Source organism: Notolepis coatsorum, assembly GCF_963971535.1.
Source record: "Notolepis coatsorum genome assembly, chromosome: 19".
NCBI lineage: Eukaryota > Metazoa > Chordata > Actinopteri > Aulopiformes > Paralepididae > Notolepis > Notolepis coatsorum.
In genome coordinates, this window is record NC_140183.1 from 16,595,920 (window position 1) to 16,612,764 (window position 16,845).

Sequence of the window (16,845 nt, forward strand, 5' to 3'; positions counted from 1 at the left end):
TGAGGGGCGTAGAGGTGATGTTGAGGGGCGTAGAGGTGATGTTGAGGAGCGTAGAGGTGATGTTGAGGGGCGTAGAGGTGATGTTGAGGAGCGTAGAGGTGGTGTTGAGGGGCGTAGAGGTGGTGTTGAGGGGCGTAGAGGTGGTGTTGAGGGGCGTAGAGGTGGTGTTGAGGGGCGTAGAGGTGGTGTTGAGGGGCGTAGAGGTGGTGTTGAGGGGTGTAGAGGTGGTGTTGAGGGGCGTAGAGGTGGTGTTGAGGGACGTAGGGGTGGTGTTGAGGGGCGTAGAGGTGATGTTGAGGGGCGTAGGGGTGGTGTTGAGGGGTGTAGAGGTGGTGTTGAGGGGCGTAGAGGTGGTGTTGAGGGACGTAGGGGTGATGTTGAGGGGCATAGGGGTGATGTTGAGGGGTGTAGGGGTGGTGTTGAGGGACGTAGAGGTGGTGTTGAGGGGCGTAAAGGTGATGTTGAGGGGCGTAGGGGTGGTGTTGAGGTGCATAGGGGTGGTGTTGAGGTGCATAGGGGTGATATTGAGGGGCATAGGGGTGATGTTGAGGGGTGTAGGGGTGGTGTTGAGGGACGTAGAGGTGGTGTTGAGGGGCGTAAAGGTGATGTTGAGGGGCGTAGGGGTGGTGTTGAGGTGCATAGGGGTGGTGTTGAGGTGCATAGGGGTGATGTTGAGGGGCATAGGGGTGATGTTGAGGGGCATAGGGGTGATGTTGAGGGGTGTAGGCTGGTGTTGAGGGGTGTGTGGGTGGTGTTGAGGTGCATAGGAGTGATATTGAGGTGCATAGGGGTGGTGTTGAGGTGCATAGGGGTGATATTGAGGGGCATAGGGGTGATGTTGAGGGGCGTAGAGGTGGTGTTGAGGGGTGTAGGCTGGTGTTGAGGGGTGTGTGGGTGATGTTGAGGTTCATAGAGGTGGTGTTGAGGTGCGTAGAGGTGGTGTTGAGGGGCGTAGAGGTGGTGTTGAGGTGCGTAGAGGTGGTGTTGAGGGGCGTAGAGGTGCATAGGGGTGGTGTTGAGGTGCATAGGGGTGATATTGAGGGGCATAGGGGTGATGTTGAGGGGCGTAGAGGTGGTGTTGAGGTGCATAGGGGTGATGTTGAGGGGTGTAGAGGTGATGTTGAGGGGTGTAGGGGTGATGTTGAGGAGCGTAGAGGTGGTGTTGAGGGGTGTAGGGGTGATGTTGAGGAGCGTAGAGGTGGTGTTGAGGGGTGTAGGGGTGATGTTGAGGGGTGTAGAGGTGATGTTGAGGGGTGTAGGGGTGATGTTGAGGGGCGTAGAGGTGGTGTTGAGGGGCGTAAAGGTGATGTTGAGGGGCGTAGAGGTGGTGTTGAGGGGTGTAGGGGTGATGTTGAGGGGTGTAGAGGTGATGTTGAGGGGTGTAGGGGTGATGTTGAGGAGCGTAGAGGTGATGTTGAGGAGCGTAGAGGTGATGTTGAGGGGCGTAAAGGTGATGTTGAGGGGCATAGGGGTGATGTTGAGGGGCGTAGGGGTGATGTTGAGGGGTGTAGAGGTGGTGTTGAGGGGTGTAGAGGTGGTGTTGAGGGGTGTAGAGGTGGTGTTGAGGGGCGTAGAGGTGGTGTTGAGGGGCGTAGGGGTGATGTTGAGGGGCATAGGGGTGATGTTGAGGGGCGTAGGGGTGATGTTGAGGGACGTAGGGGTGATGTTGAGGGGCATAGGGGTGATGTTGAGGGGCATAGGGGTGATGTTGAGGGGTATAGGGGTGATGTTGAGGTGCGTAGAGGTGATGTTGAGGGACGTAGGGGTGATATTGAGGGGCATAGGGGTGATGTTGAGGGGCGTAGGGGTGATGTTGAGGGACGTAGGGGTGATGTTGAGGGGCATAGGGGTGATGTTGAGGGGTATAGGGGTGATGTTGAGGTGCGTAGAGGTGATGTTGAGGGACGTAGGGGTGGTGTTGAGGTGCGTAGGGGTGGTGTTGAGGGACGTAGAGGTGATGTTGAGGGGCGTAGGGGTGGTGTTGAGGTGCATAGGGGTGGTGTTGAGGGGCATAGAGGTGGTGTTGAGGTGCATAGGGGTGGTGTTGAGGTGCATAGGGGTGATATTGAGGGGCATAGGGGTGATGTTGAGGGGCGTAGAGGTGGTGTTGAGGGTTGTAGGCTGGTGTTGAGGGGTGTGTGGGTGATGTTGAGGTTCATAGAGGTGGTGTTGAGGTGCATAGGGGTGATATTGAGGTGCATAGGGGTGATATTGAGGTGCATAGGGGTGATATTGAGGGGCATATGGGTGATGTTGAGGGGCATAGGGGTGATGTTGAGGGGTGTAGAGGTGATGTTGAGGGACGTAGGGGTGGTGTTGAGGTGCGTAGGGGTGGTGTTGAGGGACGTAGAGGTGATGTTGAGGGGCGTAGGGGTGGTGTTGAGGTGCATAGGGGTGGTGTTGAGGGGCATAGAGGTGGTGTTGAGGTGCATAGGGGTGATATTGAGGGGCATAGGGGTGATGTTGAGGGTTGTAGGCTGGTGTTGAGGGGTGTGTGGGTGATGTTGAGGTTCATAGAGGTGGTGTTGAGGGGCGTAGAGGTGATGTTGAGGTGCATAGGGGTGATATTGAGGTGCATAGGGGTGATATTGAGGTGCATAGGGGTGATATTGAGGGGCATATGGGTGATGTTGAGGGGCATAGGGGTGATGTTGAGGGGTGTAGGGGTGATGTTGAGGGGCATAGGGGTGATGTTGAGGGACGTAGAGGTGGTGTTGAGGGGCGTAGAGGTGGTGTTGAGTGGTGTAGGCTGGTGTTGAGGGGTGTGGGGGTGATGTTGAGGTTCATAGAGGTGATGTTGAGGTGCATAGAGGTGATGTTGAGGTGCATAGAGGTGGTGTTGAGGTTCATAGAGGTGATGTTGAGGTGCATAGAGGTGGTGTTGAGGTTCATAGAGGTGATGTTGAGGTGCATAGAGGTGGTGTTGAGGGGTGTAGGGGTGATGGTGAGGGACGTAAAGGTGATGTTGAGGTGCGTAGAGGTGGTGTTGAGGGGTGTAGAGGTGATGTTGAGGGACGTAAAGGTGATGTTGAGGTGCGTAGAGGTGGTGTTGAGGGGTGTAGAGGTGATGTTGAGGGGCGTAGAGGTGGTGTTGAGGGGTGTAGAGGTGGTGTTGAGGGGTGTAGGGGTGATGTTGAGGAGCGTAGAGGTGGTGTTGAGGGGCATAGGGGTGATGTTGAGGTGCGTAGGGGTGGTGTTGAGGGACGTAGGGGTGGTGTTGAGGGGCATAGGGGTGATGTTGAGGGGCATAGGGGTGATGTTGAGGTGCGTAGGGGTGGTGTTGAGGGACGTAGGGGTGGTGTTGAGGGACATAGGGGTGGTGTCGAGGGGTGTAGGGGTGGTGTTGAGGGACATAGGGGTGGTGTCGAGGGGTGTAGGGGTGGTGTTGAGGGACATAGGGGTGGTGTTGAGGGGTGTAGGGGTGATGTTGAGGGGCGTTGGGTCCTCAACATCAACCGCCCTCCCAGCTACTGACTTCCCAAGCAAATGGAATGCAACATTAGCATACTATACATATGCTAACTCGTTAACTCGTTTTTGGGATCATTATTTCGTTTATTCGCTATATCTATTCATAATTCATGGCTGCAGCCTCTGCAGACCTTATTGTGTTATCCCAACAGTCACAATAGTTGCCGTCAACATGTTTGCTCATTCTATGACCACACTATACAAATTTGAGTAATTGTAAAAGCATATATGAATAATAGACACCCTAAACATGATCTGTACCAAAAATATTTGTCCTATATTTATGTTAAAAATGGCCTCAAAACACATCTTTTTAATAGAGCCTTTTGTTGATTTGTATCTAGTTTTAGCCCACAAGATGTCAGCAGGAGGGGTACAACTCTGGCAGCTAAGGGTACTGTAAGTGGTGTTGTTTGTCTAGTGTCGAACTTGAGTATAGACAAATTAGCATGATAGGTAGTAGTGTAGGGATACTAACATAGTAGATAGTGGTAAAAATACATAATAAGGTTATCATTTATTTTTTAAAGATATTGATTAAAGAGGCTTTTGTTATGGTTTGTAACCGACCTCAAACGCAACGGCACAGAGAGGAAGTTCAGAGTTAGCCAAAGCCAGGGCGTATTTATTTACAGAGTCACAAGATGGAATGAAGTACAGCAATCGAACAAACGGGGAATCTGGCATGTGAAGATGTTGCGGCTCTGCAGATACTCCCAGTAGGTAGTGGTGAGGAATTGGCTAGTGACGTTGAAGCGGCTCTGCAGATACTCCCAGCTTTCACTCCCGGTGGAAACGGAGAGAGAGAGAAATCAGAGTTAGCCCAACGAACACACAGAGGCAGAGAGGTGACTGATCCAGTATAAATCCAAGTGACTTGATCTTCGGTGTACCACACACAAGTTTAGCTGAGTCCAGAGAAAAAACAATACGGTATCTTCAGTGTTAAACTAACACAAAATTAGGTGAGTCCTGGTACAAACAAAAACGGGATCTCTTCGGTGTTCACCAAACACACAAAAAACTGATAATCCAAAAGACAGTTTCCAAAAACTCACCAGAGCGCAACGCGAGAAGCAGGCAGATAACGAGGCGTAGCTCCGAACGGGGAACCAGGTTCTCCACAGCAGTTCTCCACGAAAGATCCTGGAGAGCAAAAAGACAGGAACAGCGACGGGGAAGGCAGGTATATGCAGGTGTAATTCAGAACGACCCAACATCGATAGTAAGGGGGTCTGAGCATATAAAGCCTTCAGGGGCGCTAATTACAAGCTGTGACAGCTGCGGGATGAGATTGATACTTGCTCCAAAAGCGTGTGGCGGGGAAAGCACCAATCAAACACGGCACCTTAAAGGAACGGAGCGCGTGGCGGGGAATGCATTAATCACATAGTACCTTAAAGGAACGGAGCGTGTGGCAGGGAGCGGACCAAAACCTCACAGCTTTAGTCGACGGTGGAAGGCTGTCCTGACTGTGGCGGGAAGTTCGTGCCACCATCGTGGAGCGAGGACGGAGAATATCCTGCTTCTCTTTGATGACCCCCCAGGAGCCCGAAGAGGAGTGGGTCTCAAGCGGCCAGAAGATGCAGGGCGCAGGTGACTTGAGGGTGTGTAGTTAGAGACTAATGAAAGAATTATTTTTATAATAATAATAATAATAATAATAATAATAATAATAATAATAATAATAATAATAATAATAATAATAATAATAATAATAATAATAATAATAATAATAATAATAAACTAACCTTCTTACGGTCTTCTCCTATCATGCACTCTTCCACTTAATGATCTTCCTTGCCTATATTACTACCTACTATACTGCTATGTCTCTACTACTATGCACTCAACAAACACTGCAGCGCCCAAGTTTCAACACTGTTTGATGAACATGGTTACTCTTGTAAGTCGCTTTGGATAAAAGATTCAGCAAAATGATTAAATGTAAATGTAGACCTCTGATCGGAAGTCACCCGCTCAGGTTACTGGGAAGCTCCCAGGTGTGACTGCCTGGAGCTGTGAAGAGAACAGAACCAGGCACGTGCACACATAGAGCCCAAGGGGTGCTTGAGCACCTGCCCTTTTGAGCCTCATAAAAAAGTGCCATTTAAAAGAAATATATATTTATATATATATATATATTTTACGTTACACATATAGACTGCCCTTCCAACTGAAAAATGTCAGGATAGAATCAAAATATTAGGTAAAGAGAGAGAGATGCCCCATATTCCATTGCAGTTTGCACAGCCTCCTCAGCGTGCCTCTCCACGGACCTATATATTTTATGCATAGCGTGGGTGGTGATGATGATATGATAGAAACCGCTGTGGTGCATACAGTTGAATGCTGGTGTTACACTCATTAAGGGACACGAAGAAGTCAAGTCCGATGGGATTTGGGAATCTCAAATACAAATCGGGATTGGAATAAAAACGAGGGCCATTTCATGTATGCACGAGGAGATATAATAATGATAATCTAGTGTCGATTTCAGGATGATTAGATAATCAGCCGAAAAATTACAACGTGATGACTGGATTACACTAAAATGCCTTTTTCTCGTCTTTTCCTGGAATTACTCAGAATCACCCAAACCATACTCATATTAAAAATGGTATAAAACGGAAATGTACGGATAAAAAAACAATCTGTTTTTTGCATGTTGACCAGAAGCAACTCACTGACAGTCAACGGCGTTATTAGATCCTCGCAAGTTTGCCATTCTAAAACTATATTCATTGAATAAAGACCTGGCGCTGAAGGGGGATCAGCGCCCCCTGCTGCTGGCGGTCAATGTGTTAAACAATACAGAATATACATCACTTCTTGGGGTCTGTAGGGTAAGCATTTATGGAGATGTATGGGCCTTTTAAGTCAGTGATAAAAGTGTCTTTCAAGGATAAGTGAGCTCCTGCACTGATTATTATAGTTCAATATTCAATATTTGATCACCAAAAACCCCCAAAAAGCATAAAAAGGGGGCCCCCCGCCCGAAAAGGGCTTTGCACGCTCGGTTAAAACACACACAGGTATAGTGCCCTTTTCAGCCTTTGAGCACCTGCCCCTCTAAAGTCCTGTGCACGTCCCTGAACAGAACCTACGTGCTCAGCTAATCTACTGGCTACTAATCTCTCTGGGTAAATAAAACAAAACATGTTGTAAAGTGTTGTTCTCCCAACATAGAAGCACCTGTTTGCTTTCACAGGACTGATGCAAACACTCTGCAGTGTGGAGAGCTGGGTACGTGGCTGGCTTGAACCAGGAGAAAAGTGATAGATGTTTTATTTATATTATTATTTTATTTAACCTTTATTTAACCAGGCAGGTCCATTAAGAACAAATTATTATTTTTAATGATGGCCTGGCAAGAGGACAAAAGGTCCCCTCGAAGGGTAACGAGGAAATGGGACAACATTTATTAATAATTAAAACACACATCAAACAACCAAATAAAATGACAAAGGGGCATACGTGAAGCAGAACAGATTACAGTTAAAAGGCTGGGTGACAGTAACGTGTGTGTGTGTGTGTGTGTGTGTGTGTGTGTGTGTGTGCGTGTGTGCGTGCGTGCGTGCGTGTGTGTGTGTGTAAACAACTCTGAGATAGAGTCCTTAAAAGTAGTATCAATTTGTCCATTTCTTTCGTCTTTCGCATCTCGTTCCAACTGCTGGGAGCAGCAAACTGGAAGGAGGATTGACTGAAGGAAGTGTTAACACAGGGAACATCTAGCGAGATATGGTGAGCAGCTCTGGTGTTGTAGAGATATGGTGAGCAGCTCTGGTGTTATAGAGATATGGTGAGCAGCTCTGGTGTTGTAGAGATATGGTGAGCAGCTCTGGTGTTATAGAGATATGGTGAGCAGCTCTGGTGTTGTAGAGCTATGGTGAGCAGCTCTGGTGTTGTAGAGATATGGTGAGCAGCTCTGGTGTTGTAGAGCTATGGTGAGCAGCTCTGGTGTTGTAGAGATATGGTGAGCAGCTCTGGTGTTGTAGAGCTATGGTGAGCAGCTCTGGTGTTGTAGAGCTATGGTGAGCAGCTCTGGTGTTGTAGAGCTATGGTGAGCAGCTCTGGTGTTGTAGAGCTATGGTGAGCAGCTCTGGTGTTGTAGAGATATGGTGAGCAGCTCTGGTGTTATATAGATATGGTGAGCAGCTCTGGTGTTGTAGAGATATGGTGAGCAGCTCTGGTGTTATAGAGATATGGTGAGCAGCTCTGGTGTTATAGAGATATGGTGAGCAGAATGTGCAAATGATACAAACTAAACAAAAACACAAGGAACCACAAGTAGCCTAAATAAATACATTAATTCAATATTTTTTGAACAACAAACAAACGTGTTTGTTGACAAGCTGAGTCATGGTAGGGACAATCACACACGATTTGGGTATGATGACAACCAGGGGGATAGTTTATCATGGAGATTTAGTCATATTTCTATAAAACCCATGTCTATAACTTGGATAACATTGCCTTGCCATGCCTTCTGTTAAACAATATAACACTTTTTAGCGCTCAGTTCCGGCCTCTCCTGCTCCTCCTCCTACTGTGACAGGTTGGACTGACCTCTCCTGCTCCTCCTCCTACTGTGACAGGTTGGACTGACCTCTCCTGCTCCTCCTCCTACTGTGACAGGTTAGACTGGTTGGACTGACTCACCAGGGGGTATAAAGGACACTGAACTCTACCTACTAAACTAAAGCCTTGTTTAACAATGTGGGTCACCGCCGCTCAGCCGCTGCTGCTGTTGTTGCTCAGTCTGTCTGGTGCTGTGGGGGCTGAGGGAGACACGGCTAGAGATGATTTTGACGTCGCCGTCTGGACGGAGCTGAGGGAGCTGAGGGACATGGCGTTGGGTCAGCGGGTGGAGCTGAGCGCCGTGCAGACTGAACTTCAGAGCCAGAAGACCAAGGTGGAAGAGCTGACGAGAGCTACAGGTAACACCTCAAATCCAGCGTCTTCGTGGAGAATAGTGTGCCGTGCTATCACTTTATGGTTTGGGTCTGTTTGTCACAAAAAAGTGGGAGGCGTCTTTGGACTCAGCATTAAATTCCTTTGGAATTGGCGTAGGTTAGACCCGCCCCCTATACTATAGCCACATACCCCAAGATAATTGGTTGCTTGAGAGATAATTTGGCTGAATGTCTTGGATTTGATAATGTCACTGACAGTTCAGTTAGTATTATGAAGATGTACAAAGCTGCCAGATGTAGCAGTGGTCTTGCCAAACGAATCAGGGAAACATTTTCTAAAGGTAATTGATTATATATATATATAGAAGGTCAAAGAAATCTTTTGGGAAAATGATATTGAGATGTTATTACATTGTACATCCATAATGTAATAAGTTGTTGCATTATCCGCTCCACGTATTTATTACATTATCCGGCAAGTTATTACATTATCCAGTTTTATTACATTTTAAAGTCCTTCTAAAGAAAAACATTATTACATTTTGAAAAGGTATTACATTTCCCTGTGTTATTACTGTGTTATTACATTTCCCTGTGTTATTACATTTCCCTGTGTTATTACATGTCCCTGTTATTACATTTCCCTGTGTGGTTACTGTGTTATTACATGTCCCTGTGTCCCCAACACCCCTAGCCCTCCACTCCCTCCGTGGGCTTAATACAACCCTTGTCTTATCTTAGAGAGAGAAACGTCAGCCTTGAAGCACACACTGGCAGCCATGGAGAGCAGACTGGCAGCCATGGAGACCGAGAAGACTGAGAGCAGAGTGGCCTTCTCTGCCGCCTTGAGCAGCACAGTGGGACCGGTCTCTGCATTGACCACGCTCCTCCACAACAACGTCCTCGTCAACGTCGGCGCCGCCTACAGTCCGGTGACGGGTGCCTTCACTGCACCAGTGAGAGGTGTCTACTACTTCGCTGCGGAGGGCATGGACGATCAATATGATGTTAATGTTCAGATAGACATCTATAAGAATGGCCAGAGCCTTATGCACAGATGGACACATAACAAATATGATAATGGAGGTTATGAGTATGCTTCTGGTGCATTGATCATAGCGCTGGAAGCCAGAGATGTAATAGACACTCGCATGCCTAATACCCACAGACTTGTTGGTAATGGCGGTAAACCTACTATATTTAGTGGCTTCCTGCTCTTCCCTCTGTGAAGAGAATGATTCAAATATATATTTTTTAATATATATTTCTAGTAGTATTCTGTCTTTATTCTTTTAACTTTTACTGTATGAAGCACAGTCTCAGGAGGCTCATACAGAACCAAGCATTCCACTGTAATGAAATGTGACAAATAAAACAAAACTTGAAACTTGAACTTATTTTTTTTGTCCACTTTTTCTCCTCCTGTTTTTCTGTGTTTTTCTCCCATCCCAATTTAGTCGTGCCAATTCCTCCCTCCCCTTCCTGGCCGTTGCTCGCATGTGCCCCCCACTGGTCGGTCTAGGGAGGGTTGATAGATACTATCGCATGTCCCCTCCGATACATGCAGAGTCAGCCAGCCACTTCTTTTCACCTGCCAGTGCGGACTCTCATTGGTGAGGTGTAACGTGTGGGAGGCTCACACTACCCTCACCATCTCCCTTCCTCGCTGTGCAGGCGCCCTGACCGACCTGTAGGAGTCGCTGTTTACAACAACCAGATTACCACCCACTGGCTTCCCTCCCGCTGACTCTGCCAATTGAGCCAGTATGACGGCCGGCCAAGCCAGAGGCAACGCTGACAGCTGGATTCAATACCAGTGTCTCTCACGTTAGTGACGAGGGCTTAGTCCGCTGCGCCACCCAGCCGCGAAACTTGAACTTTCTGATGTGTTTACAGGTATGGAGATGTTTCCCTGTGTGTAAATGTTTCTTTTGAAAATGTTAGATTTTGAATGTATTTACTGTGTAATAGATTCACGATTCAAGAGGTTTGTTCATCACATACATACACAAGACATATAATGAAATGAAGGTGGCCATGCCCGCTTCGATTGTGCAAAGAATACAAATAATAATAGAATAAAATTGAATAGATAATAAAATAGACATGATAAAAGTACTAAGATAAAAATACAATACAATGCTAAGCTTACGAATTAAAAAAGTAATGAGTCCTATGTACACTACTATACAATATACAGATATACTATATGTCACTGCTATACTATACAAAAACATCCAGTTATGTTTTTTTTCCTTTAAATGATCTTGTGGAATTTAAAACGGCACAATTAATGTATAAAGCAAAAGGTCATGTACTTCCAGGAAACATTCAAGAACTGTTCTTTGATAGGGAGGGGGGTTATAATCGGAGGGGAGAACTCAATTTAAAGGTGTCATGCAGTGCTATTCCTAGCACTATTTGGGCAACTTTACACACTTCCTGTGAGTCTATGTAACACATGTGTAATTTTTATTCCAAAAATAATCATTGTTTTATATTTCTAATCTTGTACTCAAAACCAGCATTTTTCAGCCTCATGAAATCAGGCTATTATTTGGCTTGGCTCCACCCACACTTTGAGTGACAGCCACCCACCAAATAGCTCCGCCCATCTCCCCGTCATTCCATCCAGGTAGAGGTCTGAGGTCTTAGGTTTCAGGTTTTTATTTCGACACGCAAAAACATATACCGATTTTACTAACTAATACAACATGGCTGTACATTATGTTTGGGATCCAGAGAGCGACCCACAGTTTGATCCCGAAGAAGAAGAAGAAGGCGATTTGCTACAGCGAGGCTTACATTACATCGTTTCCGATTGGTAAGTTGATTAATTGCACTATTAGTTACTTACTGTTATATAATAGTTGTGTACTTCTGTCGCGCGCGGCCCGTCGAAAACACACACTCACTAACGTTAGATTGTACTGACACTAACCCCCAAACAACAGCGATCGAGGCTTACGTTACATCGTTTCCGATTGGTAAGTTGATTAATTGCACTATTAGTTACTTACTGTTATATAATAGTTGTGTACTTCTGTCGCGCGTGGCCCGTCGAAAACACACACTCACTAACGTTAGATTGTACTGACACTAACCCCCAAACAACAGCGATCGAGGCTTACGTTACATCGTTTCCGATTGGTAAGTTGATTAATTGCACTATTAGTTACTTACTGTTATATAATAGTTGTGTACTTCTGTCGCGCGCGGCCCGTCGAAAACACACACTCTGTCCCGATGAGAGTCTCTGCTCGGAGACTGTTGCTTCTGTGAACAGTGTGACTGAAAGATAAAGATGATTGACTGTTGCTTCTGTGAACAGTGTGACTGAAAGATAAAGATGACTGACTGTTGCTTCTGTGAACAGTGTGACTGAAAGATAAAGATGATTGACTGTTGCTTCTGTGAACAGTGTGACTGAAAGATAAAGATGACTGACTGTTGCTTCTGTGAACAGTGTGACTGAAAGATAAAGATGATTGACTGTTGCTTCTGTGAACAGTGTGACTGAAAGATAAAGATGATTGACTGTTGCTTCTGTGAACAGTGTGACTGAAAGATAAAGATGACTGACTGTTGCTTCTGTGAACAGTGTGACTGAAAGATAAAGATGATTGACTGTTGCTTCTGTGAACAGTGTGACTGATTGTACTGACTGACACTAACTGTACTTGACGATTGAAATTGGGGGACCCTGATGTAAACAAGACGAAAGTCTTTCTCTGGCCTCCATTGATTGATAATTTCATTCACCCTCAAATCTACTAGGTGCACGTGCGGAAATTGTGAACGGATGCCAACAGAGACTGAGAATGTATGCTGCATGGAAGTTCCACAGGTAAAGTAGTAACACAAACTTGCATCTTGGTAGCACTGAAAACCATGCATATGGCTAACGATTTAATTTTCTATATATATAGGTCAGACGTCGAATTAACCAGGAACCAACTGGACTACTGTGCATGGTTGATCATCCGGGATTGGATCCAGTGTGCTTCAACCCCTATACCATCCAAATGGCAACTAATATCTACAAGGCAGATTTTGGCCGGATACCAGAAAGCGGAATCAATAAGTAAATAATATTTATTACAGATTTATATATTTTTTTACAGGTGTTTCTCCATCTTGCATCTCTCAGACTATACTAATCTTTCTTGCAAACACAATCTAATCCTTATTGCACATCACATATAATCAATGCTTGCTACTGTCCAATGACATGACATGACAAATGGTTATTTCCCAGCTTTTTTTTTTATTTTATTTGTGCATAAATATAATACTTGATTTTCTTCAGCCGTTTCAGATATATCGCGTACAGATGCTTTGTCGCGTGGTGCTTCGGCTACTTAGGCCGCAGAGTGAGGGTAGTAATCCCATCCTGTGTCGTGGTTCGAATCCGCACAGAATTTCCGGATGTTGATGGTGTCTATACTGGCTTCAGACCGGTACAGGATTGAATCGTGACACATAGCCGGCTACCGCTTCTTCCATGGAAGGCCTGTCGAACTGTGCGCACAAAGGTTCTGGGATGGCAATCGCCTCTACCACCTGGATATATTGTTGGGGGTCACGAACGACGGAGTCAAACAGGAGCGCCATCAGCTGGTTGACATAGTCTGTAAATGAGAAATTGTTATTTGTTTTGTCATGTTAAAAAGGTTATTATTTATTCAATTTATTGTATTCCACTGTAAGTGGAAATATTTTTCTATTTATATAGGTCATGTGTGTGCAATAATAAATGTTGATATTTTTACTTACTGAATGTCGCTGGGATTTTCCTTGGTTTTATTGTGTGTCCACCTTTTTTGGCCTTTGGAAAACTCATCTTGTACGCCGGCTCTCCAGAAGCGTTTATGGCTTGCTGGCGATTTGAGTTTTCATTGAAATGCATGGCAGCTAGGTATAGTCTGAAAGGAAAATTTCAATAAGCACAAGCAATATATTTGTAGTTGATCTGAGGTTATCTAATGCAACATAATGAGTTATTTGACAAATCAGGAGTCCATAATTAGTCATTTGTACACAATATAAAATACCTGCAAAGCATTCCTATGTACGAAAAAACCACGTTTTTTGGGGCAAAACGTAAAATCACACTGTGATAGGACTCCAATGAAGACGTTTGATGGTGTGGACTCAATTTGGCGACATCTTTGATGATCCTTGTGTTTAGCAAAACCTTCTCGAGCTGGTGGGCCGGTTTTGAGTCTAAAGTAAAAAAGAAATTGCATTCAGATATTTCATTAGAGTATATTACAGTAGATTAGAATTATTCAAGCAAGTATACATTTGAAAATCACACCAATCTAGAATGAGGACATAAATAAATATTTTGAGTATATATTCATGATGAAAGACAGACAGACATACCAGGTTTAACCCACTTGCTACTATCTCTTGATACACGGTCAGCATGAAGACAACGCGGATAGAGTGGTTCTTCGTCGTGTTCATGTACATTCATCATGTGATTGAGACATGACTTCCACCTAGCAACCCTCTCATCGGCAGACTTCGACGTGGCAGCTGTCCAGTAGAGGTGGTTTGAAATGTGCAGGCGCCACTTTTTTATGACCTTGCAGTCTTTCGCCTGTGCAATTTTGTCAAGCTTCTTAGACAGACCTTGAATTACATAACATAACATAACATTACATAACAGTCGTATGACATACATGACATACAGATAGACAGTACTGCTACATCTACATTTTTTGACATACCAGATTTGCAATTACAGTACTGGTTGGGTGGGTGGGGGGGGGGGGGGGGGGGGGGGGTTGGTAGGAGGGGTGGAATTGAATGTGGGATGCCTTTCGACATACCTTTGGCCACGTGCCACACATCGTAGAAGTGTTTGATGTCGTGATCTCTCAGGTACTTTTGGATCTGCGGGTGACGGTCTGTGACAATACAGTCCAAGGTCACGGATTTGGCGTCCAGAAGAGCGAGGCTTCTCCTCAAGCCCTCCAGTTCCATATGGTAGCTGCCTCCCACCTCATTGCTCTGGAACAAGGAAGGGAATAGCCTTTTCAAAATTCCACAATTAACATTTCCTAACCCCCGCTCACACACACAGCCAGCCAGACCACTTCACACCCCGCTCACACACACAGCCAGCCAGACCACTTCACACCTACAGCGATTCAAGATTCAAGACCGAGAGCTTTGTGTTCGTTTGAGCACAATGAAGGGTGCAGTGTCTCTTCAGACTTGTTAATTACCTGAATTAGTTGGACGTCTATGACATGATTGGTGGCGAGTTCCATCACAGAGTAACTTCCGTACTTAGCACTGTGGCCTGTTGAAAATAATAATAACAATTTCAATCAATGTAGTGCAATATTAAAAATGTATTCATAAAGTAGGAATTTGTCATTGGGGAGCTTTTTCTAACCTGGACTATCGGCTCGCATGTCACCGCCGATTATCACGCTTTCTTTCTCGCTTAATCTGGCGAGGGTAACGTCTTGGTCCTTGGTCCACAAACTTAGAACAGCAGGTTCCAAGAACTTCTTGGCGTGTTCCCGAAACGCTCTGTACTTTATTGTGGAGACGTGTAACGCATTTAGGACCTAAAAGAATAAATGAATAACGCTTTGTTAATATGCACGTGTGAATCACAAACAAAAACATAATGTATATCTGACTTGTCAATCAAATCAATCAAATCAAATACCTTCTCCATTTGGGTGAAAGATGAGCCAGTGAAAAATACTGCTGCAGAAAGCTGAATATTTCCAGCTGGTGTGATGCCGATGAGAGGCTGACTCGCCCATTTACGGCTGTATTTACAACCGGGGCAAACTTGGGAGACAGCCAAGAAGGTCCCTCGCGTAGTTTTGGTGATATGACATTGAGCATTGCACACCGGACACTGTTGAAATAATTCCAGTAGACTGTCTTCGTAAACGATGTATTTCTGGACCTCATAGATTGGTTTTGACGGTTCCCTGCTCGAGAAAAACACAAATAAATAACACGGCACAACTATATAGCTTTTGTATTTTTACGGGCCATGGAGATGTTTGTAACAACTAACTTACGCTAGAATCGAGGGCTCGCTAATCAAAGAGTCAATGTTGAAAGTGGAATCCTGCGGCGGCTCTGGAACATCGATCGAGCTGTCGGTCACTCCATCGTCATCGTCATCAGACTCCAGTCGTGGTCTTTTACTGGGTCTAAACCCCTTCACAGGTGTTGACGTGGATGGTCCCTGTTGATTAGACCAGTATCCAGTATTTTGTGTCCCCACCGAGAGCGACACGACTTTCGCCTGAACACCTATTTACAAAACATAGTTTAGTCAAACAAGGGATTTATTGATAACTTTGCTCACTCACTCACTCACTCACTCACTCACACACTCACACATTGTGACCTGCTCTGGCGTAACAGCAACATGGTCACCACACTAGAGCTAGCATTGTGACCTGTGTAACACCAACATGGTCACCACACTAGAGCTAGCATTGTGACCTGGTGTAACACCAACATGGTCACCACACTAGAGCTAGCATTGTGACCTGGTGTAACAGCAACATGGTCACCACACTAGAGCTAGCATTGTGACCTGGTGTAACAGCAACATGGTCACCACACTAGAGCTAGCATTGTGACCTGTGTAACACCAACATGGTCACCACACTAGAGCTAGCATTGTGACCTGGTGTAACACCAACATGGTCACCACACTAGAGCTAGCATTGTGACCTGGTGTAACAGCAACATGGTCACCACACTAGAGCTAGCATTGTGACCTGGTGTAACAGCAACATGGTCACCACACTAGAGCTAGCATTGTGACCTGTGTAACACCAACATGGTCACCACACTAGAGCTAGCATTGTGACCTGGTGTAACAGCAACATGGTCACCACAATAGAGCTAGCATTGTGACCTGTGTAACACCAACATGGTCACCACACTAGAGCTAGCATTGTGACCTGGTGTAACACCAACATGGTCACCACACTAGAGCTAGCATTGTGACCTGTGTAACACCAACATGGTCACCACACTAGAGCTAGCATTGTGACCTGGTGTAACACCAACATGGTCACCACACTAGAGCTAGCATTGTGACCTGGTGTAACAGCAACATGGTCACCACAATAGAGCTAGCATTGTGACCTGTGTAACACCAACATGGTCACCACACTAGAGCTAGCATTGTGACCTGGTGTAACACCAACATGGTCACCACACTAGAGCTAGCATTGTGACCTGGTGTAACAGCAACATGGTCACCACACTAGAGCTAGCATTGTGACCTGGTGTAACAGCAACATGGTCACCACACTAGAGCTAGCATTGTGACCTGTGTAACACCAACATGGTCACCACACTAGAGCTAGCATTGTGACCTGGTGTAACACCAACATGGTCACCACACTAGAGCTAGCATTGTGACCTGGTGTAACAGCAACATGGTCACCACACT

General features: G+C 45.7%; 1 protein-coding gene and 2 long non-coding RNA genes across 3 annotated transcripts; 2 read left to right on the plus strand and 1 right to left on the minus strand.

Annotated features, from left to right (window-relative positions):
- Positions 1 to 8,187: 8,187 nt before the first annotated feature.
- LOC311245701 (complement C1q-like protein 2) lies at positions 8,188 to 9,732 on the plus strand. The gene is made up of 2 exons (XM_084335644.1): positions 8,188 to 8,411; positions 9,129 to 9,732. The coding sequence occupies exons 1-2, from the start codon at positions 8,189 to 8,191 to the stop codon at positions 9,614 to 9,616; spliced, it is 711 nt and encodes a 236-aa protein (XP_084191770.1). The 5' UTR covers position 8,188; the 3' UTR covers positions 9,617 to 9,732.
- Positions 9,733 to 12,330: 2,598 nt separating this feature from the next.
- On the plus strand, positions 12,331 to 13,167 carry LOC311246729. The gene is made up of 2 exons (XR_014620815.1): positions 12,331 to 12,471; positions 12,697 to 13,167. It is a non-coding gene; the product is annotated as an uncharacterized lncRNA (long non-coding RNA).
- LOC311246728 lies at positions 12,880 to 13,561 on the minus strand. Its single transcript, XR_014620814.1, has 3 exons — positions 13,442 to 13,561; positions 13,164 to 13,312; positions 12,880 to 13,018 (listed from the first exon to the last, which is right to left on the minus strand). It is a non-coding gene; the product is annotated as an uncharacterized lncRNA (long non-coding RNA).
- Between the last annotated feature and the right edge of the window lie 3,284 nt (positions 13,562 to 16,845).

What these genes read in the sequence shown, in the direction of transcription:
- LOC311245701 (XM_084335644.1), top strand. Translation starts at nt 8,189, where the DNA reads ATGTGGGTCACCGCCGCTCAGCCGCTGCTGCTGTTGTTGCTCAGTCTG. An exon ending in AGAGCTGACGAGAGCTACAG is followed by an intron (nt 8,412 to 9,128) that starts GTAACACCTCAA and finishes GTCTTATCTTAG; the next exon opens with AGAGAGAAACGTCAGCCTTG.